At 46.0% G+C, this 26256-nt stretch overlaps 2 protein-coding genes across 2 annotated transcripts in view; both read left to right on the forward strand.

Annotated features, from left to right (window-relative positions):
• Positions 1 to 5448, forward strand: part of MORC3 (MORC family CW-type zinc finger 3) — a 37088-nt gene extending 31640 nt beyond the window's left edge. The window contains exons 16-17 of the mRNA XM_074533875.1: positions 1217 to 1380; positions 3834 to 5448. Coding sequence (XP_074389976.1) covers positions 1217 to 1380; positions 3834 to 3987 — 318 coding nt within the window. The 3' untranslated portion in view covers positions 3988 to 5448. The remainder of the gene's footprint in view (positions 1 to 1216; positions 1381 to 3833) is intronic.
• Positions 5449 to 8147: 2699 nt separating this feature from the next.
• CHAF1B (chromatin assembly factor 1 subunit B) lies at positions 8148 to 26015 on the forward strand. The gene is made up of 14 exons (XM_074533877.1): positions 8148 to 8208; positions 8668 to 8798; positions 11302 to 11434; positions 11557 to 11674; positions 12143 to 12246; positions 13081 to 13177; positions 16098 to 16182; positions 17158 to 17251; positions 18618 to 18687; positions 18785 to 18876; positions 21378 to 21540; positions 21760 to 22437; positions 23206 to 23303; positions 23687 to 26015. Exons 2-14 carry the CDS (start codon positions 8673 to 8675, stop codon positions 23800 to 23802), a joined length of 1974 nt encoding a protein of 657 aa, XP_074389978.1. The 5' UTR covers positions 8148 to 8208; positions 8668 to 8672; the 3' UTR covers positions 23803 to 26015.
• The last annotated feature ends 241 nt before the right edge of the window (positions 26016 to 26256 follow it).

Raw genomic sequence — 26256 nt, forward strand, 5'->3', positions numbered from 1 at the left:
AGAGGTGGAAAGAACCTGTTTATTTGACTGGCCCCGCACCCCCCAGCACACAGAATGAACAATACCCGATGACACCGCTCTGAGAAAGATGGCAAAATCAGAAAGACTCTTTTGGGGGTGGTTGCTCTGTTCTCAGTCCCTCCGGCGCTGGGCCATCCGCTGCAGCCGAACCTTCGGTGTTCCTGGGTCCCAGTCCGGAGCAGGTTCCAGATGGTCACAGGAACAGGAGAGGAGAAACAGTCCAGGAAGGAATGTGGACTGTTTAGCTAGAACTAGCTAATAAGCAGAGGCAGAATGTTGCGGTGTGTTGCAATGTCCTGTTTTAAACTTCCGGTCCCTTCCCAGCTGTGCCTATCCCTTCTCCCTTCCCCCTCGCCCCTCGCTGAGTGTGCCCTGTCAATCAGGCTAACATACCAGCAAGGCGTCGTGTGATTGGTCCCTCAGGCCTGGGGGACATTGGATAGGTGTCCCTAGTCCCTTGAGACCCTGCCCCTTCACCTGGTTGGTGGCTCACCTGTCCCCTCCCCTTCCCCTGCCCTGAGCTTAAAAGGTTAATCAGACCATGCGGCCTCCATTCTGTTGGAGGAATTGCCCCGGTGCAGACCTCTGTACCCGTGGAATAAACATCTGGATATAACCCTCCAGCAGAATCCACTCCTTCCTTCTCTTCACCATCGCCAGAAGCTCTCTCTCCTGAGGTAAACGGAGTCCTGACAAGCCTGGACTTGTTCAGTGCCCCGCTGCAATCCCCAGCAGCCAAGGTATCTCTGGGGTAAAACACCACAGTGCTGCCTTTGGCCCAGCAGCGAGGGTCAGAACTGGCCCAGGCACCATCTAACTGGTTATATTGGGAATCATATTCCAATAGCAGAAAGCAGAGCAGAAGCAAGAGCAGAAAAAGAGAGCAAGCAAAAGCAGCAAGCTGAAGCTGGAAGTAAAAAACCAGCCCTATGTACCGCTTTCCTCTGTGTCCCTGATAAGAGAAACCCAAACAAAACTTCCACTCTTCAGAGCCGGTCTTAAAGGCACAGAACAGATGAATGGGGATATACAAGCATCATAACGTCACCCCAGGACACTGCCAAAACACTCCTGACACTGATTAGCTCTGTGTTTTACTCCCTGTTTCACAGCACTTCTACTACACAAGGTTTTGAATCTTTTTTTTTTTTTTTTTGAATAATTTTTACAGGTTTATTTTTCTTTTAATTGGCAGATTGAAGTCCTGGAAGTGGAGAAGAACCAAATGGCCTGTCAGTGTGAGGAGCTCAAGGCAGAGCTGGCTCAGTTAAAAGCTTCCATCCCCCAGGCTGTAGCACGGGCAAATGATTCTACCACCAGTAATGTAGAAGACTCTGTAAATTTTTCTGATGGAGAAAGGTATCAGTTTTGTTCTTTCTAGATGTTATTTCAAGATTTTTCCTTGTTGGTTGTATTTCAAATGTTTTGATGAAGGTTATGTTTGATAATTGTATAATAAAATGTGATGCTTGCAATTCTTTTCTACTGCCTTTTGTGACTCCTAACTAATGTTGTTGTTTTTTTTCTTTTTTATCAAGTGATGTTTGTGATTTATGATTTGTGTGAGCAGGATTGGCCCCAACAGAATAGCAAACAGATACTTCTGAAAATACCCAAAATGTCGTATAATTTCTAAACACAACTTGCAAACCAAGGAGAGAAAAGGGAGGCAGGAAAGAGGAGGGTGATCATTATTTTCTGCTGTGCAATGAACTTCACTTTGAGAGTCTCTTTTTCTCTCTTGAATCAACTGAAGAGCCTGGATTTGAAACTTTCCTGTAAGAACTCCTTGCTGCAGGCAAATCCTGTGGATCAGGAGCTGGGGTGTGTCTTGGAATTCAACAAAAGTTGAAATTTCCAGCTGGAGAGCTTGGAGCTCTTAGGAAGTGGGAAGAGCACACACACAGAACCCAGAGCAGGGGGAAGCAGAGTGAGCTGAGGTCCCTGCCAGGGGAGAATCCAAGGGGGAAGCATCAGCTGGGATAAAAGGGGACTCAATTCAGGGATCAATTCGGGAATTGAGGTATTTCAGAGGGAGCTGAGGGCCTGGTAGTATCTGCAGCAGTTAAACATTCCTGGAAAAAGGCAGTTGTTACGCTCATATTCAGGACAGCCAGAGCTCCATCCAGTCACTGCAGCCTCAATCCCAGGGAAAACATGGAATAAATCTGCCTGGAAGCCACCTGGAGCCCCATGTGAGTCCAAAGGGAGTAAGGACAAGCAGCGTGGGGTGACTGAGGGCAAACTGGGGAGCAGCAGCAAGGCCGAGGATGGAAAAGGCTTTTGCACCTCAACTGCTGTGTCCAGTTCTGGGCTGCTTTAAAAGGACTGTGAGGGGCTGGAGTGTGGCCAGGGAGGGGCTGGAAAACATCCAGGGAGGATCCCTGAGGGTGCTGGGGGGGCTCAGCCTGGAGAAAAGGGGGCTCAGGGGGGACCTCATTGCTCTGCACAGTTCCTGACAGGAGGGGCAGGGAAAGGAGGAGAGGAAATGGCCTCAGATGGCACCAGGGCAGGCTCAGGTTGGAGATTGGCACAGAAAATTTCCCTGGCAGAGTGGTCAGGCCTTGGGCTGAGCTGCCCAGGGAGCTTTGGGGTCCCTTTCTGTGGGAGTGTTCAGGGATATCATTTTGGGGGATTGTTGGACTGGATAATCCCAAAGTTCTCTTCCAGCCATGGGAATCCTGGGATTCATGGCCTGGGTGACAGAGCCAAATGAACTCAACACATTCCTGATGCCATCAAAGTGGAGAGAGCTCAGTAGGGCAGAGCTGCTGCCGAGGGACTTTGACCAATGCCATAAATAAGCTGGAGAAAATCCCCTGAAAATTCCACAGAGCACCTGTGAATTCCTGCCGGGGCAGAACTGGAGGAAGTCCCGGTGGTGCTGGGGTGGCAGGGCAGGGACAGCCAGCAGTGAGAGCCAGCAGTGAGAGCCAGCACTGCTCTCTGCTGGTGGCACCGCCCCGAGCTCCAGCCGGGCCGGGCCGGTGACTCCTCCCTGCTGCCGGGCATGGGCAGCCCAGCCACGGAGTGCTGCATCCACAGAGTGGAGAATAACCTGCATAATTTCCACAGTCTTAAAAAACAAATTGCCCCACATTAAAAGTTACCCGTCAGCATTTAATTTTATTTTTCATTATAGCTCTGATGTGTGTTTATTAAAAGAATTAGCAAATAAATGCAGGAGTTGGAAGTAACTTTCCCCAGAAGTTGGTGGAGATGTGGCAGCACTGGGAGAGCTGGAGAAAGGATCTGAGAGCAGAAGGGATGGCTCATGGCAAAACAGTTTGATCAGGAAAAGGACACAGCAAGCACATCCAGCAAAGAAACCAAAAAAAGGGAGGCCCAGCCTTTTCCCTGGGCTAGAACTCTTACTTCCTATTTATATTTTAAAGCCTTTGGACCAACTCCTCTTTCTTGCCTTCTCCTCTCTTTTTCTCTCCTTTTGTTCCCGTGGGTTGTGGTAGTTTGGGTTTCTAAATGGATAAAAATCCCAGGCCTTAATGCTGCTTTGACAAGTACAGGTGCTGTGGGGGAAAGGATTGTACCAATGCTTATTGTGAAATATTTCTGACAGGAATTCAGTTTCGTATTGAGGAAATATTCCCCTTGAAGCTGAAAACTGAAGAGAAGCTTGGAAAAACGTGTAGCTTTAGAAATAATCTTGATCAAGAAAAAAAACGCATCCATTTTTTTTTGTTGTTTTCTGGGAGTCATGGAGCACCCCCAGCTGGATGGTGGCTCCAGCTGTGCCAGGTGAGCTCTGAGCCCAGAATCCATGCCCGGCTAACGCTGTGCTGCTCTCTCCCCAGCCTGAAGCTGCGCTCCCTGCGAGTGAACGTGGGACAGCTCCTGGCCACCATCATGCCCGACCTGGACCTGCAGCAAGTGAATTATGACATCGATGTGGTGGATGAAATCTTAGGGCAGGTGGTGGAACAAATGCATGAAATCAGCAGTACTTAAAATCTCGGTGTTGTAGCAGAGTTTTATTGCTCTTCCATGATAGGTTGCAGACTGTAAATGGGGCTGCTTCACTTTATATCTTTGACATAGTTGGATCTCTCAGTGTAAATATTCCACATTTAGCTGTTCACTTCCTCCTCAAGGAGCACTGGTCAATACTGACCCACCCTGATGTACTTAATTCAGGATTTTGCTTTGGAAATGTATTTGTAATTAAATTTGCAGATATTTTTACTATTAGGAATCTTAATACTTTTCTACAGACACCTTTTGGTTGACTTTGGATCTTATATAAGCATTAATACCTGTGAGTATTTCCTCTTTTAAAGTAGTGGAATATCTTAGAAATGCAAAAAAAGAAAAAAGAACTTCCTTGATTTCCTTCCCAGAGTTGTTGTATCCCACAGTGTTGTTCCATTGCTCCCAGCAGTGTTCTGTGTTGCATTCATGGGATAGAAATGTGAGTAGTAGGTGAGAATTTGGGCCATATTTGGAGAATATTTGTGTGGTACTACCAAAAGAAGGGTTCTTAAGGGTTTCACCCTGAAAACTGGGGATGGACCAGTTGGATGGAAGCACTTGGAGAAGGAGGGATGTTTCTTTATCTGTGGTGTAAACAACAGGGTGAAAATGTTCAGCTTCAACAGCTTTAGACAGTTTTTATTTCAGGCAGGAAAAGGGAATTCCTCTTTTTCACATCCCCTCCCTTTAGAGTTTTGTGCTCTAAATCTTCCTATTTTTCCATGATCATGGGAAAACCTGGAAGCAATGGTACCAAGAGAAATTCCCAGCCAGCTGCAGGGATTTCTTCCCAAGTCATTGGGAATGACAAAATGGGTGGCAAAGACAGCAAATCCATCTTTTCCTCTGTGGTGGGATTGGTCACCCAAAGAGCAATCCAGAAAAATCATTCTTGCTTTGAAATTCAATACATAATTTAATTAGTGTTCAATATGTTAATTCTTAGGAAGTATCTTTTTTTTTTTATTTAAATAAAGCCAATATTGTGGCTGTTGCACTGCTACTGTCCTGAGTTAATCCCTTGGTGTCCCTTTGAGCTGCAGTTCAGTGGAATTCTTTCCATGGACAGTATTTCAGTGAAGATCTCTCTCTATGCCAATAACGGGAATGCACTACTGTTGTACTTTATCAAGAGAAATTGAATGTTTGATTTGGGAAGAGGTGGCTGTAATATAACTATGTATGACTTTTGCAAAGTTTATATTTCCCATTTCTTGGTGTGTAGCTTTTCCATTTCTTAATCATCATTATTTATTATGTTTCATCAGACCGTAGCTGAATTTCTTGTAGACAACAGGCAAAATAGAGCACATGTCTATATTAAAAATGGCAAATTTACAATGTACATTTACACTTTGGACAATGGTGGACTTATGGAAATGGTTTCTATTTACTTGTTAAAATGTATTTTTTGTAAAAAATAAAAAGATATGAATTGGAGTTTGCAGGATCCCAACTTGTGTTTGTTTCTAAATAAAGCCTGGCTCAGTCTGGTGTTGGACTGGGATGGAAATGGGATGGGAATGTCCTGGATATGGAAAAGCAGCACTGATGTAATCCAGAGGGTTTTAGTGAAATGGAGCTGAATTTCAGAGAACTGAATTTCCAGAATCCAGCTGAAATTTCCAAAATCAAATTTGGAAATCTTCACATTTCCAAATTCAGCTGAATTCCTGAGCTGAAATTCCAGAATTTCAGGAAGTTCTGCTGTTGATTCATGGACGAGTTTCCTCACCTTCAGAAAATCTCCAAGCACGTGCACTTGCACCATCCTAAGCAAGTTCCTCCTGCTGTGAAACTCCTCAGGACTTCTGTAAAAATAATTTTAAAATCCCCTATTCCATCCACATCCTTGTCCCTCTGCTGGAAGGAGATGGAGAGGGAAGGGGTTGGTTTGTGGGTCAGGGTTTGGGGTTAAGATTGATGGGGGTGGATGAGGAGGGCACTGGATCTGTCAGCATTTAATTCAATTATTGGTCTCAAACCAAAGGAGGGAGTTCCCTCAGGATAACTCACCCGAGACAGGCACATCCTGGCCTTCTCCTGCAGCCCAACACCCCTGGCTCGGGGTGTTACCATGGTGAAAAATGCGTATTTTATGATTGGCTTTTCCAAATATTCAAATGAATACTAGATGTGTTGTGTTAGAAAGTAATGCTGTATTCATTTTCTTAAACAGTGTGTTAAATATAGTTTTAGGTTATAAAAATTGTTTAAATAGAAACTATGCTAGGTAAGATTCTTTTTTAAAGAAAGGATTTGCAGTGAGATAGCAGCCACAGGACACCTAAATCCTTCAGAGAAAAATAATTTATTGCCCCATTATCAGAAAAAAATGAACTTCCCGCCTCGAAGGCGCTGTCAGGATTCAGAGGAAGAAGCTGACACTGCCCAGACAGAATCCTGTGTTTGAATGGAATTTATGCATCATGGATGAGGTGTATGAATATGCAACAGGCTGTTGCTTTTAAGGGTTAATCCTCTGTTAACGTGGGGCCTTTCTTGGGCTTGTGCTGCTGTACCTGGACATCCATAACTCTTTGTTTTTATTGTCTCATATTGTCCTAATCCAAATTGTCCAAATTGCTATTACTTTAATTATATTGCTATTTTTATAACCATTTTATTACTATTAGACTTTTAACAATTTAAAAACAAGTGATTGGCATTTTTCACACTGTCATTGTCCCCTGTGAGGGTGGCACAGGAGGACACAGCCCCCGTGTCCCCAAGCCAGGTGGCTCCTGCCATGGAGCACTGGCACAGCACCAGGCTGGGAAGGATCTGAGCTCTGTGTTGGGCCCTGGCACAATGTGGAGCCAAAGGAGTCCCAAGGAGGAGACTCCAGAATTCAAGGGTTGGCCAGAGAGTTTGGGGACAATGACAGCTGTGCCACAGGGATGATAGCAAAGAGCTCTCCCATGAGAATAGAAAGGCTGACAGAATTGGGATTGTTCAGCCTGGAGAAAAGAAGCTTTGGGGTGATCTCAGTGTGGCCTTCCAGGACCTGAAGGGAAGTGATAAGAAAGATGGAGACAATTTTCAAAGGATGGAATGACAGGACAAGGGGGAATAGCTTCAAACTAATACAGATGGTTTAGATTGAGTATTAGGATGAAATTGTTCCTTGGGAAGGTGAGGAAAGGCTGGGATGGAATTCCCAGAGCAGCTGGGGCTGCCCATGGATCCCTGGCAGTGCCCAAGGCCAGGTTGGGCACTGGGGCTTGGAGCAGCCTGGGACAGTGGGAGGTGTCCCTGCCATGGCAGGGGTGGCACTGGGTGAGCTTTAAGTTCCCTTCCACCCCAACCATTCCATGATTGTGTGCTGTAGAATTCATCTTCCTTTGTCCCCTGCTGCTCCCTCCCCTGCCTGTGAGGCCGTGTGGGGTCTGGGGAGCTCTCAGAGCCCCATTTTGGGCTTCACCTCCCTGCCCAGAGGCTCTTCTTCCCTTGGGCAAGAAGTGCAAGCAGAAACCGTTTTCTCACAATGTAACTTGTCATTATTATTATGTTTTTAAGGCAAAATGCTTGCATTTGAAACAGGGAAGTTGGGGGACACATTACCCATTAGGACTTTTCATATATTTACACCGGCAAGTACAGCAATGCCTGTGAAATTAAAAAATCAAAACAAAACAAACACTCTTTTGAGGAGGTGCAAGCATTGGGCTTTTTTTCATGTTCCGTGATTGTGTGCTGTAGAATTCATCTTCCTTTGTCCCCCGCTGCTCCCTCTCCTGCCTGTGAGGCCGTGTGGGGTCTGGGGAGCTCTCAGAGCCCCATTTTGGGCTTCAACCTCTTCTTCCCTGGGGCAAGAAGTGCAAGCAGAAACCGTTTTCTCACAATGTAACATGTCATTATTATTATGTTTTTAAGGCAAAATGCTTGCCTTTGAAACAGGGAAGTCTGGGGACACATTACCCCATTAGGACTTTCATACATTTACACCGGCCAAGCAAAGTAATGCCTGTGAAATTAAAAACACAAACAAATAAAATAAAAACCCCCCAAACCCCCAAACAAACTCTTTTGAGCAGTGCAAGTACTGGGCATTTTTCATTTTAGGTTTATTCTGATGTTCTTGCGGTTTTTTCCCCCCCAGCAGCCCCTGAGGGCTCCTGAGGCGGCGCGCGGGGCGGGCGCGCGCATGCGCGGGGCGGGCAAAGGCGGGAGCGCGCGGGAGCCGCGGGCGGGCCGCAGGTGAGGGGTGGAGGGGGACCCGAGTCGGGGGAGCCGCGCTGGGATTTGGGGTTTGGGGGCTCTGGGGAGCAGGATTGGGGCTCTTCGGGGTCTGGAGAGCGGGACTGGGGATCCCCGGAGCTCCGGGAGCGGCCAGCGGCGCCTCTGCCCTTCCCCAGCCCGCGCCGGGCCGCCTGTCCCGCTCCTTGTTTAGATTCCGGGCAGGGTTGTTACCCCCAACAAAGTTTTTCTCTCAAGTCTTAAACCGATGCACAGGGCTTGATACCGTCCTCTTGAAGCCCCTAAACAGGAACTTTAGCCATAATAATCACAACTTTTAGAAACAGCCTTCCTCAATCTGTCAATGACTGCGGTGCAGTTCCAGGCTCTGCCAGCGGTGCCTGGGAAACGCGCACAAAGTTTGGCCGCCAGAGCCATAAGGAACAAGGATTGATGTGAGGTTTGTTCTGGTTTCTCCAGGAAACATGAAGGTCATCACCTGTGAAATCGTGTGGCATAATAAGGAGCCGGTTTACAGCTTGGACTTCCAGCATGGAGCGGATGGGAGGATCAATCGCTTGGCCTCGGCAGGGGTGGACACGGCCGTGAGGGTGAGCTGGGGCTGGGATGGAGATGGGCGGGGTGTGGGGGTTGTTACCCAAAATATCGGGTTGGTTTTGTTATCCAAAATACTGGCATGGTTTCATTATCAAAATATCAGGTTGGCTTCATTACCAAAATATTGGGTTGGTTTCATTATCCAAAATATTGGGTTATTGGCAGGTACATGCCAAGGCGAGTGGATGGCTTCAGGAAAGAGTGTAAATTGTATATAGAATTATAAGGTAGTTGGGGTTGGAAGGGGACTTAAAGCTCATCCAGTGCCACCCCTGCCATGGCAGGGACACCTTGCACTGTCCCAGGCTGCTCCAGCCCCAGTGTCCAACCTGGCCTTGGGCATTTCCAGGGGCAGCCCCAGCTGCTCTGGGAATTCCATCCCAGCCTTTCCCCACCCTGGCAGGGAACAATTTCACCCTAATATTCACTCTAAACCTACTCCCCTAGTTTGAAACCACTCCCCCTTGTGATTACACACTCTTGTAAATACTCTCTGTAGTAGTTTATTCCAGTTGTCTCATAAAACTTTTTCCTTCCTCACTGGCAAATTGACCTCTTCTTCCCTGATGGTGCATATGTTTCAGGGATTTTTTTATACATATATTAGGGCTGGAAAAATGTCGGTTTTCTCTGACATAAAAAATATGCTCCCTGATAGGAGGGTGGAGTGAGGTGGGGTCAGGCTCTTCTGTCACGTCCCAATGATTCCTGGTCACCAGAAACTGATGCCTTGTGCAGGCTGCCCCAGAGCAGAGCTGGGCAGAGCTAAAGAACAAAGCAGGGATTTATTCCCAGCATCTCCTCCATGGATGCACCTTGGGCAGCACCAGAGCCCAGCCAGGGCTGCACCCAAGATGAACCAAAATGGCCCCAAAATGCACGGCCGGGCACGGGCTCTGTCCCTGGGATCAGTTCTGCTCCATTTGCACCTTGCAGTTCATTGTCCCATTCCAGCTTCAGCCCAGGCAGTCCCACCCTGCTTGTTTTTCTCTCTCCAGCCCACGGGGTTTGTGTGTAGCCATGATATTTTCTGAAAAATCCCTTTGCCAGGATTTTTTCTCCTGAGAAGCTGAGAAGTCTCAGAGGAAAAGAGAAACAATAATTTTCTGCTGCTGTGGAATGCAACAGGCGCATCTGTGATTGGTCTCATGTGGTTGTTTCTAATTAATGGCCAATCACAGTCCAGCTGCCTCAGACTGTCTGTCAGTCACAAGATTTTATTATCATTTCATTCTTTATTTCCTTTCAAGCCTTCTGATGAAATCTTTTCTTCTTTTAGTATCGTTTTAATATAATACAGATATTATCGTTTCTTTTAATATAATACAGATAATAAAATAATAAATCAGCCTTCTGAAACAGGGAGTCAAGATTCTCATCTCTTTCCATGTCGGGGCTGCCTGCAAACTTTCACATTTGTGCCCTTGGGCTGAGATTTGGATCATTTGTCCTTGGTGCCCAGCTGGAGCAGGAATTGTTTTGTCTCCCTGCTCTGTGCACAGAGCTCACCATCCCTGAATGTGAAGCTCAAATTCACGCACTAAAGCAGCACAGAATATGAAAAATAGAAAAGCTCAAACCTGGGCCATTACCAAGGGAAAGGAGAAGAGGAAATGGCCTCAAATTGCATCAGAGGGAGGTTCAGATTGGAGACTTGAAAATGAATCAGAGTCATAGAGTGGTGAGGCCTTGGGCTGAGCTGCCCAGGGAGGTTTGGAGTCACTGAATTGTCCCAGAGCAGTCTGGATGTGCCCTTGGGGACAGGGATTGGGGAGATGTGGGATCTCAGCAGCTCAGGACTGAGGTGCCGAGTCACCGAGACCACCCTTGGGGGGCTGGGGAGTCCTGGAATGTTCCAGAAGTGTCTGGTGGCTGGACTTTGATCCCACACAGGAGACGACACCTGTATGAGGATAGGAGGGTTTCACCGGGGTGAATGGTGAAGGGATAAGTTAATTAGAGAGTGAAACACAGGGTTTAGGATTTCTGTACAGGGGGGTTTAGAGAAGTAAGATGGAGGAATTGGGGCGTGTCCTGTCCTTCTTCTTCTTCTTCTTCTCCTCCATCTTCTGTGGTGATGGTGGCACTTTGGGATTGGTCATTACTAAAAGTGCACTGGGCAATAAGGGTGAAAGGTATTGGGGAAAAATGATAAATATTGTACACGTAACTTTGGGTATAAAGATAGGTGACCGCCCAGAGGGCAGGGAGTGTGCTCATGGCTGGCTGCTGAGCAGAGCTCTGTCGGGCCGAGAGAAAATCTTTTAGATAAACAATTAATAAACACCGAGACCGAGAAAAGAACTGAAGCCTCTTCTGTTCCTTTGGAACGCGGGCTGCCCCAAGGCCACCCCGGGCCTTTCCAGGCCACCCAAACAGCCGAAAACCGAACAGGGTGATGCTGGTGGCACTGGATGATCCTGAGGTCCCTCCCACCCTGAGGACCCTGTGCCATCCCCTTTGCCCTGGAAAGCTGTCTCACACTCTCCCAAGCAGATCTGGAAGGTGGAGAAGGGCCCGGATGGAAAAGCCATCGTGGAGTTCCTGTCCAACCTGGCGCGCCACACCAAGGCCGTCAACGTCGTGCGCTTCTCTCCCAGCGGGGACATCCTGGCCTCGGGAGGGGATGGTGAGAGCTGCTTCCCCTCTGCCTCATCCTGCAGCATTTTGGAGTTAAAGTGAATTAAATCCACCTGAATGAGCAAAAGGGACAAAGGGAAATAAATCAGTTTGCTCTGGTTTCTTCTGCAGATGCTGTCATTTTGCTGTGGAAGCTGAATGACAGCAAAGAGTTGGAGCCGTTGGTGTTTCAGGATGATGATGAAGCTCAGCTCAACAAGGAGAACTGGGCAGTCATTAAAACTTTGAGGTTATTTATTATTTATTATTTATTATTTATTATTTATTATTTATTATTTATTATTTATTATTTATTATTAAACCAAAGAAAACTTTGGTTTTCTCTTCAGTGGTTTTGGTTTCTCTGTGTTTTGTTTTTTTTTTTAACATGTGGTGCACTTTTCAGTTTGTGTAGAACTCCAGCACTGTCTACAATTCATTTACTTTAATATTAATCCTTTTAACTCCCTGTTAATGAGACTCAGCAAAAGGAGGGAGAGGGACATTTTGAATAATCAGGACAAAGAGCAAAGGTTTTAAGCTGAAAGAGCAGTTCTTGGCAGCTGAGGTTATTGTGAGAGGAATGCAGAACTGCTTGCAGCACCAGCAGCAATTTTTATTTCTCTCTTGGTATTTTTTTTAACCTAAAAATCATAAAAATCATATTCACGCATAGCTTTTAATTTTCACATAATAATTGGTTTCTCCTGCCTTCTAGAGGCCACTTGGAAGATGTGTATGATATTTGTTGGACCTCAGATGGGAATTACATGGCATCTGCTTCTGTGGATAACACAGCAATCATGTGGGATGTCAATAAAGGTAAATGCTGCAGTTATCCCTTGGAATTCCTCATCTGCTGGAAGTGCCTGATGGCATTTCCCCTCAAAAAATGGGAAACATCTTTTTTTTATTATTGTTTTTCTGTGTGATTTTCTGGGTGTGTGTTTGAGGGCCCTCTGTAAATAGATATAAAATATTCTCAGGCCAACAGAATTTACACCTGAGCAATCTGATCACCTTGGAGTATTCAGGAAACAACTTCACACATTTTTTACCCCCCAAAATTCTTGCACAAACTTTTTATTTCACTTTTTGGTGTTGTGCAGCATGGCCTGAGCTCTGCTTGTGTCTTTCCTTTTGAAAAGCTATTTATTTTCTTTGACACTTGGCAGCTTCTGGTATTTCTTTGCAAGAAAGCAACACTTAAATAATAGGACAAATCCCACCTGTGGCCAATATTCAACAAAGTATTTTTAGAATTCTCTGTAACTTTCTCTCATCAATGTTTTGGCTCTGAGACCTTCCCTTGTGGAACATCAGTGGGGTCAGAGAGCTCCTGCCTTTGCTTATCTGAGTCATTATATTCATCTAATATTAATTCTAATTAATTGCTAAGTTTGTAGTGAGCAAACCCTAAATAATAATCTAATATTAATTCTAATTAATTATCAAATTTGTAGTGAACAAACCCCAAACTGGCACTTTAAAAGCAACTTTTGCTGATATTCTTATCAGCCACCATCCAATGGACACTTTTATGTTCAAAGAATTATTTCCCTACATTTTGAAGCATCTTTTTTTGTCTTGTTTGATGTCTGAAATAATTTGGAAACACGTTGGAATTTATGATCTGAAAGCTGTTTGTAATTTCAGGCCAGAAAGTTTCAATATTTAATGAGCACAAGAGTTATGTCCAAGGAGTGACCTGGGATCCTCTGGGCCAGTATATTGCAACCCTGAGTTGTGACAGGTGAGCTGTTGGTCTGAGGGGTTTTCCTGAATATTCCTTTTTTCCAGGAGGGTGAATTCAAAGGAAATTTGCCAGATAAACATGAGGTTTTGCTTTATTCACTTTGTTGTGTAAGCAGGTTGATGTAAAAGTAAAGTGATGTGAAAGTAAAATGATATTTTAAGTTTTTGGCTTGAGGTAAACAATTCCTGCAGTCTCTCTGAGCAGCAAATAAACTTTTGTAGGAGTCTTCCTTTAGGAATTAAGTTTTTATGTTATTGATCATTACTGATACTCTTAAAAGAGAGCAGCATGGTTGTGTTAATGAGCTGATAAATTAATTCTTGGGCATGGAGCAGCCTGGGACAGTGCAAGGTTAAAAAGAAATATGGCAGATAAACATGAGGTTTTGCTTTATTCACTTTGTTATGTAAGCAGGTTGATGTGAAAGTAAAATTATATTTTAGTTAATTTTTTAGTTTGTGCTCAGGGATCCCTGCAGTCTCTCTTAGCAAATAAACTTTTGTAGGAGTCTTCATTTAGGAGTTAAGTTTTTATGTTATTGATCATTATTGGGGCTGCATGGTTGTGTTAATGAGCTGATAAATTCATCCTTGGGCATGGAGCAGCCTGGGACAGTGCAAGGTCCCTGCTCAAGGCAGGGATGGAATTAAATGATCTTTAAGGTCCCTTCCACCCCAAAGCACTCCATGATGATGGAGATGTAATTAATTGTTTTTAAGGGGAGTTCTCACTCTTGAGGAACCCACAGTGCAGGTAGGAACAGCCTGTCCTAATTCCCTTTTTCCTCCATAAATCCAAATGCTGGGACTTCCCAAACCTTGTGCAGTCCAAGCATTGTGAGGAGTTCATTAATTCTTTGCTCATTAAAACACATCCCTCTGGTGGTGTCTCATGAGGAGAATTTTAATTAATGCTTAATTGGTGGTCCAGGTTTGTATTTTAGGTGCTGACTGAGAAGGGAGATCCTGGGGCATTTTTGGGAAACTTGGGGTGAAAGGAAGCACAGGAAAGGCTGGGAGAGCTGGGATTGTCCACCTGGAGAGGAGAAGCTTTGGGGTGACCTCAGGGTGGCCTTGCAGGGCCTGAAGGAGCCCCAGGAAAGCTGGAGAGAGACAATTTCACAGAGTTCCAGAATCCCTGGGTTGGGAGAGACCTCCAAGGCCATCGAGTCCAGCCCAGCCCCAACTGAACCCTGGCCCCCAGTGCCACATCCAGGCTTTGTTAAACACACCCAGGGATGGGGACTCCACCCCCTCCCCGGGCAGCCATTCCAGAACTTTCTTACCCTGGCTGGAAAAACCTTTTCCCTGCTCTCCAGCCTGTATTTCCCTTGGTGCAGCTCGAGGCTGTGTGCTCTGGGTGTGTCAGTGCTGCTGCAGACAGAGCCCAGCCCCAGGTGAGCACAGGCACCTTTCAGGAGCTGTGCAGAGCGATGGGGGCAGCCCTGAGTCTCCTTTTCTCCAGGCCGAGCACCCCCAGCTCCCTCAGGGCTTCCTCACAGGGTTTGTGTTCCCAGCCCCTCTCCAGCCTCGCTGGCCCCTCTGGATGTGCTCAGTGTCCCAAGGTCCTTCCCAAACTGAGGGGCCAGAGCTGGGCACAGACTCCAGGTGTGCCCTCAGCAGTGCAGGGGCAGAGTGAGCTCCCTGCTCCTGGGACAGACCGGGACAGACACAGGGACAGCCAGGGACAGACACAGGGACAGCCAGGGACAGACACAGGGACAGACACAGGGACCGATATAGGGACAGAGACAGGGACAGCCAGGGACAGACACAGGGACAGCCAGGGACAGCCACAGGGACTGCCCGGGACAGACACAGGGACAGACACAGGGACGGACACAGGGACAGACACAGGGACACAATGACCTCCCTGCTCCTCCTGGCCACTCCATTCCTGATCCAGGCCTGGGGCCATCCCTCCTTGGCCACCAGGGCTCACTGCTGGTTCATGGTCAGTCAGCACCCCCAGATCCTTTTCTGCCCGGGCACTCTCCAGCCACACCATCCCCAGCCTCTGGCATTGCAGGGGGTTCTTGTGGCCAGAATGCAGGACTCAACACTTGGACTTACTAAACTCCATCCTGTTTGACTCTGTCCATCCATCCAACCATTCCAGGTCTCTCTGCAGAGCCATCCTACCCTCCAGCAGATGGACACAGCTCCCAGCTCAGTGTGGTCTCAGATTTACTGATGAAAGTACTTCCAGGAGCTGTGCAGAGCGATGGGGGCAGCCCTGAGTCTCCTTTTCTCCAGGCCGAGCACCCCCAGCTCCCTCAGGGCTTCCTCACAGGGTTTGAAGGACAGCACCCAGGGAATGGCAGCCAGTGCCAGAGGGCAGGGCTGGGTGGGATCCTGGCAATGAGGAATTGTTCCCTGGCAGGGTGGGCAGGGCTGGCATGGAATTCCATCCCTGCATCCCTGGCAGTGCCCAAGGCCAGGCTGGACACTGGGGACAGTGGGAGGTGTCCCTGCCATGGCAGGGGTGGCACTGGAAGATCTTTATTAAGGTCCCTCCCAACCCAAATCCAGATTTTGTTAATCCTTTCTCTGATTCCCTCTGCCTTCCCTTGTGATTTGAGTTCCATCCCCTCAGGACTCACTCCCTGTGTCCAGGTTCCTTCCAGAGCCACCCCTGGCAGGGATCCCTGTGCAAACCCAGCTGGGAATGGTCCCAGTGCCAGAGGGCAGGGCTGGGTGGGATCCTGGCAATGAGGAATTGTTCCCTGGCAGGGTGGGCAGGGCTGGCATGGAATTCCACCCCTGCATCCCTGGCAGTGCCCAAGGCCAGGCTGGACACTGGAGACAGTGGGAGGTGTTGGTGGCCCTGCCATGGCAGCAATGGCTGATTTTCATGTCCCTCCCACCCCTGCTGCATTTTGTCACTCCCTGCTGGCTGACTCTGCTCTCCCACACAGGGTCCTGCGAGTTTACAGCACCCAGACCAAGCGAGTGGCCTTCAATGTCACCAAGATGCCATCGGGCTCGGGAGCTGAAGGAGAGGTACCTGCTGGGGCTGCCAGCTCTGCTGGGGGCTCTTTCATCTCAACTTCCCGTCCCATCAAACCCAAGGATCAAACATTTTCCTTCCAAACAATTCCTGTGTTGTAGAATCATCAAAGTTGGAAGAGACCTTCGCACTCATCCCCTCCCATCATCATCACCCCGAAACCACATCCCCAGAATTTTTTGCTGATGAAAGCAGTAACACAATCCTGCAGTTGTAAAAGTTAAAAATAGTGTGGAGAAAACAATTCTTAACAGGAGAAACTTCAGAAATCCTTGGCAGTAGCTGGGAGTTTATTAATAGATGTGACAGTGGTAATAATAGTAATAATATTTTAAAGTTAATAATATTTTAAAGTTAATAATATTTTAAAGTTAACAGCCTGGAATTTTCATGAAGGTAGTTAGATTGTGAAGAAAAATATGAATTAGGGATAATTTAGGTAACTCTAACCCTAAGAGGGAAAACAAAGAGCTTTTTTTTCCTCCCAAACAGCTTTAAGTGACAGTAAAATAACACCTCTAGTCTGGCTATAACTTTCTTAATTCCTTCTATTCATTCTTTTTCTTTTGGGAGGAAAACATGGGTAAGAGTTTTATGGACACTGAAGAACAGGCCTGAGAGCAGGCACTTTGCCATGAGAGAAATTCTCTTTCAACCTCTAATCCTGGGGTTAGCCTGGGATGCCTGAGCAGCCCTGGGTGTTAGACAATGTTGTTCTCCAGGTTATGGCTGGTTTTTGATGGCTGCTTTAAGGTGACAGCTCTGGGAGTGTTTTGCTTTGCAGCTCAAGAGGGATCAAGGATTATTTTTCTTAGCTGGGAAGAATTTATAGAGAGCTTGAAGGAGCTTTTTAAAGGTTTTATTTGAAAAGTTCCATCAGGCTGGAGCGTCCAAGTGGATGTTTTGTGTCCAGGAGTTGCAGCTGGACATTGCTGGCCTTTTCCACAATCCTGATTTCTGTCTTGCAGGTGAGGAGCTTTCGGATGTTCCACGATGACAGCATGAAGTCGTTCTTCCGCAGGCTCAGCTTCACCCCTGATGGCTCCTACCTGCTCACTCCAGGTGTGGGGACATCTGCTGGCACTTGGGCTGTGTCCCTGAGCTTGGAGAACATTCCCAAGGTCATGCAATCCAAGCTGTGACCCATCCCCACCTTGTGCCCAGCCCAGAGCACTCAGTGCCACCTCCAGGGCACACCTGCAGGGATGGGCACTGCAAAGCTCCCTGGGCAGCCCCTGCCAAGGCCTGAGCTCCCTTTCCATGGGCAAATTGCTGCTGCTGTCCCAGCTGAGCCTGCCCTGGCCCAGCCTGGGGCTGTCTGAAGCTACGTCAAGGAAGGTATAGGTTGAATATTAGGAAAAGATTTTCACCGAAAGAATAATAAAGTACTGGAATGCTCTTCCCAGGGAGGTGGTAGAATCACCATCTCTGGATGTGTTTAAAAGACTGAACATGGAACTTGGTGCTATAGTCTACTTGAGGTGTTTGGGCATAGCTTGGACTTGATGATCTCAGAGGTCTCTTCCAACCTCATTATTCTGTGATTCTGTGTTCCCTCTGCTCCTGTCCCTGTTCCCTGGCAGCAGAGCCCGACCCCCCCGGCTGTGCCCTCCTGGCAGGGCCTTGTGCAGAGCCACGAGGGCCCCTGAGCCTCCTTTGCTCCAGCCCCAGCCCCTTCCAGCTCCTCAGGGATTCTGCAGCCCCTTCCAGCTCCTCAGGGATTCTCCAGCCCCTTCCAGCTCCCTCAGGGATTCTCCAGCCCCTTCCAGCTCCCTCAGGGATTCTGCAGCCCCTTCCAGCTCCTCAGGGATTCTCCAGCTCCTTCCCAACTCCCTCAATCTATTATATCCTAATTTGAATGCTCCTTAATATTTTATGCATCTCAGAGATGCTGATTTATCCTAATTAAGCCACTCCTCATTCTCCTTATTGAAGAAAATAAAAACTCCACAATATTCTTCATTAACAATCCACAACACCAACTTTCTCCTGTGATAAAAGTGATATTTATGACATTTTTGCTGGATAAATTGCAACACCAGAAGTCTTAAGATAGAAATGAAGGATAATGAGTGGGATTTTTTTTTGATTTTGTCCTTCCCTCAGAACATTCAGAGTAAAAACAGCCCAGCAAGGAGGGATCAGTGTGTGCCTGTCCAAACCCTGCTTTTATTGATGTCTGGCAACATCAAAAAGCAGCTTTGAAGAGGGAAATGTATAAGGGAAAACAAAACCAGCACTAAATAAATATTTGGGATGCCTTTTTAAGTTGTATCCAGCTTTTGCCCAACTGACAAGCTTAATTCCTGGGAATTAGAATATTTCTGGAGAAGCCAAATTGCCAGGAACTGGAATGTTTGTGGACACAAGGTGTGTGCTCAGGAGCTCTCTGAGGTGATGAGTAACGTTGGAACTTTTGTTTTTGCAGCTGGCTGTGTGGAATCGGGAGAGAACGTTACCAACACCACCTATGTTTTCTCCAGAAACAATCTTAAAAGGTAGGGGTTTAATGAGATAAAAATCTGATTTGGATTTAAAAATAAACCATTGAAATAGTGCAAATGTTGTTGACTGAACTCCTGGCTCTCTCTGAAGGCCCGTGGGTCACCTGCCCTGTCCTGGCAAGGGCACTCTGGCTGTTCGCTGCTGCCCTGTGTACTTTGAGCTGAGAGGAGCCTCTGCTGCAGGTATGGAGTGGGGCTTTGCAAGGGCAGGAGCCTCTCTGAAATGGAAAATGCAAATTATTATATCTGAATTATTATCATTTTGAAATTAAGGGACTCTGGGGCAAAGAGATGGGAGTAGGAATAACAGCTCTTTACTGGGAAAATTAAAAATAGAAATGCAATAGTACAAACAAAAATAAAAACCACTGACAAAGTAAGAATAGGAGCTGCCCCCCTATTACAGCGACCTGAGGAGGTCTCCGTGGTGAGAGAAGGATGAGAATCTTGTTTCTTGATCAGAAGGCTGGATTTATTGATATATGATATATAATACATTATAACTATACTGAAAAGAATAAGGAGAGAGATTGCAGAGAACTGCTCAGCTAAGAATAGAATAGAAAGAATGAATAACAAAGTTCTGTGTGCAGGGAATCTGTCCCTGAGCTGCTCCTGTGATTGGCCCTTAATGGTACACATGGAAGATGAGCCAATCACAGGATCACCTGCTACATTTCATTTGTTTACATTCTTCTTCTGGGGCCCTTTGCTTCCCAGAAGATGCACAAATCCCAAAGAAAGGATTTCTATGAAAAAATGTCTGTGACACCCCCCTGTGTGTCAGGGGGTGTCCCAGCCCCATCCCAGGGGGCTCAGCCCTCCTGCAGTGCCAGCTGTGGCTCTGCTGCAGCAGGGATCCTGCACAAGGGGGGAGTTTTCCTCTGCAGCTCCAGGGCAAGAGGCAGCTGCTCCTCTGGCAATGCAGGGGGCAAAGGCTGCTGTGCAGTTCAAGGCTTTGCAAGGGTCTTCAGGGTGAGAGAGATGGACGAGAATCTCTGGCTTCATGATCAGAAGGCTGCATTTATTATTTTATGATATATAACACATTATGGCTGTACTAATAGGAATGGAGAGAAAAGTTCAGAAGCTGCTAAGCTAAGGATAGAATAGGAATCTGATAACAAGAGAGCTCTCTGTGAATGGATTTATTATTTTATGATATATAACACATTATGACTGTACTAATAGGAATGGAGAGGAAAGTTCAGAAGCTGCTAAGCTAAGGATAGAATAGGAATCGAATAACAAGAGAGCTCTCTTTGAATCTGTCCCAGAGAACTTGGTCCCTGATTGGCCCTTAATTGTAAACATGGAACATGGTCCAATCCCAGTTGCAGCTGTTACATCCCACATCAGCAGATAACAACCGTTTACAATTCTTCTTCTGGGGCCTCAGCTTCCCAGAAGAGGAAAAATCCCAAAGAAAGGGTTTTTATGAAAAGATGTCAGTGACCCTGTGCTGCTGTGCCAGCACCTCAGATTGGATCCAGGCAGGAATGCTTGGCTCCTCCCCTGGGCGGAGCATCTCCCCATGGGATGCTGGGATTGGCTCAGCCCTGCAGGGACACTCAGTGGCCATGGGCAGCAGAGATCTCCTGGAGGGAGGGTTGGCTGTGGGAGAGAGAAAGGAAAAACTGCCCAGGAACAGCAGAGAACTGCCCCAGCTCAAAAAATGGAAACAGAACACACAGCCCCATTTCCAACCTCAGACATATGGGAAGCTTCAGGGAGTGGGAACTTTCCCACTTCAGGGAGTGGGAACTCCCAGCAAATCTGGGAAAAGATGTGCCTGGTTGTTATTTTATGCCCCAGCCTTTCAGCATTCCTCTAAGACAGTGCTGAGAAGTTGTTTCCTGACTCTGAGGCCCCGAGTTCACCTCAAGTCCCTCATGAGTTGCTTTGTAGAGTGCATGGATGTTGTTCCTTGGCCTCTCAGGCTGCACGACCACTGTGAAATATTTTCCTTGAGCTGTTAACCATTTTGTGTTCCAAAGAAATAACCTGGTTTAGCACCAGAGGAGCAATGCAGAGAAATAATTCCTGTTGGTCTCAGCTGCCCACATCACAGGGAGTGGAGGAGTTTGCCACAAGCTCTGGTGTTTATTCAGGGAAGCAGTGCTGGTGTCACTGGGCACAGCAGGAATTCTGAGCTGGGGACAGGATTATGTGAAGTTGCACAAGAATTTATTTTGTGTTTATTTAATCCAGCTTTATTGTGGCTCCAGGAGTGTTTATATTTTAACAAGACTGACATTACTCAGGTGAAAAGGCAGAGCTTGCTTACATTTGTAGTATTCCTTACAGGATTTACCTGTTCTATTTCCATCATAATTTTAGATCCATGCTGTTGCAAAGGAGGGAGATGAGGGCCTGCAGTTGGTCTCTGTAGCTCCTCTAAAGGGAGACTTTAATATTAAAGTTCTTATAAATACTGGAAAATAGAGGGGAAAATTTACAGAACAAAACAGTAGCAATCCAGAGAGAGAAAGGTGCCCTTTTGTTTTAAGAAAATAAATAGTAAATGTCAGACAACAGAAATGTTAAATTTTATATTTTGTGCAAGAGCTGTCTGCTCAGTGTTCATACTGATTGATGCTGTAATTTTATTTAAATTCATGGCTAAGTGCAGTCACTGCCTTGCAATAAATCCAAGAGAATTCTCACTGTTCATTTCTTTGCAGATGGAATCAGCCCCAAATCCCCCCCTGCCCTGTTCAGCCTCCCCTATCGATTGGTGTTTGCTGTTGCCTCAGAGGATTCTGTGCTCTTCTATGACACTGAGCAGTCCTTCCCCTTTGGTTATGTCTCCAACATCCACTACCACACCCTGAGTGACATTTCATGGTAAGGAATTGTATTCCTGAGGTTTCTTGTGATGGGAAATGTCCTTTTTCTGTGCCCACTTTGAGTCCTGCCTTGGGTTTGTATTTAATTTCTGCCACACACGTGGTCACTCAGTGTCTGAGCAGCAATCCATCCCTGTTTGCTCTGTCAATTAGACAATTATGGCTTTTAATCAAGTAAAAGCTTGGCCTTTAATGGAAATAAATCAATCCCAACCAGGTCCAGTGATGGATCCTTCCTGGCCATTTCCTCCACGGACGGGTACTGCTCCTTCGTCACCTTCGAGGAGGATGAGCTGGGAGTGCCCCTGAAGGAGAAGCCTCAGATCCCTGTCAGGACTCCTGCAGGAACAGCAGCAGACAAGAAAGCCAAGAAAAGCCAATCCCACAAAGTGATTTCCCCAGGTTCCAGGCTGCCAGAGGGGACCCCTCCCAGCAAGGATCCCCCAGTGCAACCCCGGACCCCCAGCACTGCTGGGATGGAGCTGCCTTCAACCCCTGTGGGCATCAGAGCCACCCCAATGCCATCCCCTGTGGGCATCAAAGCCACCCCAGTGCCATCCCCTTCCACCCCTGTGGGCATCAGAGCCACCCCAGTGCCATCCCCTGTGGGCATCAAAGCCACCCCAGTGCCATCCCCTTCCACCCCTGTGGGCATCAGAGCCACCCCAGTGCCATCCCCTGCCACCCCAGTGCCATCCCCTTCCACCCCTGTGGGCATCAGAGCCACCCCAGTGCCATCCCCTGGCACCCCAGTGCCATCCCCTGGCACCCCTGTGGGCATCAGAGCCAGCCCAGTGCCATCCCCAGAGGAGAGGAGGAGCACCCAGGGCAGCAGAGCCCCCCAGCCCAGGAGGGTCGCCCTCACCACTCTGCAGTCCTGTTTCAAAACACCCAGGTGAGATTTTTTGGATTTCTATTCCCACCTTCCACTTGGAAATAAAAGGGCCAAGCCAATTTGTGCTTGTGCTGCATTGAAAGGCTGAGCTCTGCACACAAACCCCCAGCCCTGGCTGTGAGTGGGAGCTCTCTTGATGTGGAGTTTTTTTTTTTTTGTTGTGCTGCAAATGAGAGGTCAAAATGTCTCCTAAATGTGCTTGAAATGTGAGGCAGCAAATTCACCTGAGCCTTGACAACCAGAGGTGTCTGTCCTGGCCAGGAGTTGGGCTTTGATCCTCCTGGGTCTGTTCCAGCTCAGGATATTCTGTGATTCTGTCTTCAGGTCCAGTTTTGTGCACAAAAATGGTGCCTGAAACCTTCAGCTGCCAGGAGCTGTTTAAACACCCTTCTGCAAGTCTAGCCAGGCCCTTGGTGTGGAACTTGAAATATTGATCAGATAGAATGAAATATAAAATATATTATAGAATGAAATCTATGAAATATAGATTAGACTTCCTAAAAGATCTCATTTTTTGGAAATTGCCAATAATATTGATTGTACTGGAGCTCTGAGCAGCCTGCTCCAGTGGAAGGTGGCCCTGCCCATGGGAGGGAGTTGGAAGTGGATAATGCCCCATTCAACTTGGAAAAAGAAGGGAAAATGTGCAGTAAAATACATCAGAATTACCTTAGCAGTTAAATGATTCTATATTAATTAAATCTTGAAGTGGAATACTCATGGAAATGAGGTCTATAAAGCAACTTTAATCTTTCTGCTCTTTTAAAGGAGAATAAACTTGATTTCCTTGAAGCCAGACACCCCAACCTCTGCACATCCAGAGCCAGCCCCCATCCCCATCCCTCCTTCCTCAGAGCAGGACCATGGTGAGTTTTTGTGGCTCTTAACACCAGCCCAGACAGATTTTTCCATTATAGATTTATATTGTAAAAAAATCCTCACTCTGATTGCAAATCCTAAAGCTTCTTCACTGTTTTGATGTGTGCTTGGAGAGATTGAGATGGATTTGAGGGGAGCTTTGGGCAGTATGAAATGTGTTCTCCCTGCTCTGGGGCAGCTGGTGGTGACTCCCTGCAGTTTATAGCAATGAAAACAAGGATGAATTCATGATGTTCTCCAGCTTTTAAAGACTTCTGTACTTCAAGTTATCCTTGTTGCAGGTGCTGGGCACTCTCAGACCAGGATTGGGGATTTTTTTTTAATTTGAATTTATTCATTTGAAATTATTTTCCTGTCTTGATTCTTGCAGAGAAGCCATCTGATGAGAGCCTGCAAGCTCCCCCAGCCCCAAAACGTGCCAGGACTGAGGATTTGCCCCTTCCTGCTCCTGCTGGAGACCAAACCAGCTGTGAGCCCAACAAATAAAGGCTGAGCACACCCTCCCAGCCTGAGTCACAGCAGCCATGTCTGAATTCACTTCTTTTTGCAAAAATTCAATTCCCAGTTCCCAGTCCAAGTTCCCAGGTTTGGTGTAGAAACATCAACATTTCTGTGAGGACACTGCCAGTGAAGCAACCAGTTTTCAGGAATGTTCTGCAGCAGGAGAAATAGTTGGGAAGTGACTTCAAGCATAAGGAAATCAGGGAAATCTGGGGATTAAAAATCCATCCAGTAAGATGTGAGTCTCCATCAGAGTCCCTAAATCCTGTTTAGAAAGCATCATGCCTGTCTGGCAAACAGTGCATTCATAAGATTTGATGTTGTTCAAGACTAAAAAAAAGAGGAAATTGTGTCATTGCAGCCTTTTGGGTTATTTTGGTGTCAAATGATGCTTCAAATGCTGACCAAACCAGCTGTGAGCCCAACAAATAAAGGCTGAGCACACCCTCCCAGCCTGAATCACAGCAGCCATGTCTGAGTTCATTTCTTTCTGCAAAAATTCAATCCTCAATTCCCATCCAAGTTCCCAGGTTTGGTGTAGAAACATCAACATTTCTGTGAAGAACTGCCAGTAGAAGAACCAGGTTTCAGGAATGTTCTGCAGCAGGAGAAATAGTGACTTCAAGCATAAGGAAATCAGGGAAATGTGGGGATTAAAAATCCATCCAGTCAGCTGTGAGTCTCCACCAGAAATCCTGTTTAGAAAGCATCATGCCTGTCTGGCAAACAGAATCCAATGCATTCAGAAGATTTGATGTTGTTCAAGCCCTAAAAAAAAGAGGAAATTGTGTCATTGCAGCCTTTTGGGTTATTTTGGTGTAAAATGATGCTCCAAATGATGACCAAACCAGCTGTGAGCCCAACAAATAAAGGCTGAGCACACCCTCCCAGCCCGAATCACAGCAATGTCTGCGTTCATTTCTTTTTGCAAAAATTCAATCCTCAGTTCCCAGTCCGAGTTCCCAGGTTTGGTGTAGAAACATCAACATTTCTGTGAAGAAACTGCCAGTAGAAGATCCAGTTTTCAGGAATGTTCTGCAGCAGGAGAAATAGTTTGGAAGTGACATCAAGAATAAGGAAATCAGGGAAATCTGGGGATTAAAAATCCATCCAGTAAGATGTGAGTCTCCACCAGAGTCCCTAAATCCTGTTTAGAAAGCATCATGCCTGTCTGGCAAACAGAATCCAATGCATTCATAAGATTTGATGTTGTTCAAGACCTAAAAAAAGAGGAAATTGTGTCATTGCAGCCTTTTGGGTTATTTTGGTGTCAAATGATGCTCCCAGTGGCTGTGGGGTGGAGCTGATCCATTCTGAGCTCAGCACAAAGCTCAGGGCTGGGATGTGGAAGCAGAAATGAGAAGATGGAACTGCAAGAACAAGAAAGCAAAAGGAAGAAATTCTCTGAAGAGCTGCTGGGAGAATGAAACAGCAGAAAGTTCTTCTTGTTTCATTTCTGGACTGAAAATAGAAATGCAGCTGTGGGATTTTCCTGAGGCAGCAGGATTTGAGATTTGAGTGTGTACATTGAAATTTCCCCTTTTCCCCAACTCCCTTAGCCAATAAAACACAATCCAGTGGATGGGAAACTGCTACACTTAAAATTTCTTTTTAGCATTTAATACTTCATAAAAGCAGAAATAGAAATGTTCCAGAAGTGACTCACAAAAGTCTCACAGGGAGGAAATGTTAACAAACACCTCTGTCAGTCCTTCAGGCAAATGAATCTTGCCTCCAATTAAATTTCAACAATTAATGAGCAAAAAGTTGTAGAAGACTTGGTGGGATCTTTGTTTTCTTGCTGTGGTGTTGGTGGGATCTTTGTTTTCTTGCTGTGGTGAGGGTGGATCTTCATTAGACTTAATTAAAGCTGGGTTTTCTTCTAGTGAAGAATTACAGAGAGATCATTCTGACATTTCTGGGGTTTCAAGTGGGTTTTGTAATTTTTCAAATAGAATTTGCAGGTTTTTGGATGGGTTACAAAGTGAATTTACAATTTTTTGGATGAGTTTCAAATAGAATTTGCAATTTTTTTAGATGGGTTTCAAGTAGATTTTATAGTTTTTCATATGGGTTTCAAATAGAATTTGTGGGTTTTAAGATGGGTTTCAAATAGAATTTACATTTTTTAACCTGGGTTTCAAATAGAATTTGTAATTTTTAGATGGGTTTAATTTCAAATAGAATTTGCATTTTTTAGATCAGTTTCAAGTAGATATTACATTACATTACATTACATTATATTATATGTAATACATTATATAACATGATATAATATAGCCTAAGTATAACATAATTATAAATAAAACTTATAAATATATAATATATTCATAATATAAATGTATCTAACTTATAAAATAAAAATTCTAATTAAAATACATTTTAAATAGATATAAATTTATATAAATAAGTAATACATGAAAATATAAAAGTAATATA

This window comes from Zonotrichia albicollis, chromosome 2, assembly GCF_047830755.1.
Source record: "Zonotrichia albicollis isolate bZonAlb1 chromosome 2, bZonAlb1.hap1, whole genome shotgun sequence".
NCBI lineage: Eukaryota > Metazoa > Chordata > Aves > Passeriformes > Passerellidae > Zonotrichia > Zonotrichia albicollis.

Coding starts and splice junctions, on each gene's coding strand:
- CHAF1B (XM_074533877.1), top strand. CDS start 8,673: ATGAAGGTCATCACCTGTGAAATCGTGTGGCATAATAAGGAGCCGGTT. Junction 11,675..12,142: donor GCAGTCATTAAAACTTTGAG/GTTATTTATTAT, acceptor CCTGCCTTCTAG/AGGCCACTTGGAAGATGTGT. Junction 17,252..18,617: donor CTCCTACCTGCTCACTCCAG/GTGTGGGGACAT, acceptor TTGTTTTTGCAG/CTGGCTGTGTGGAATCGGGA.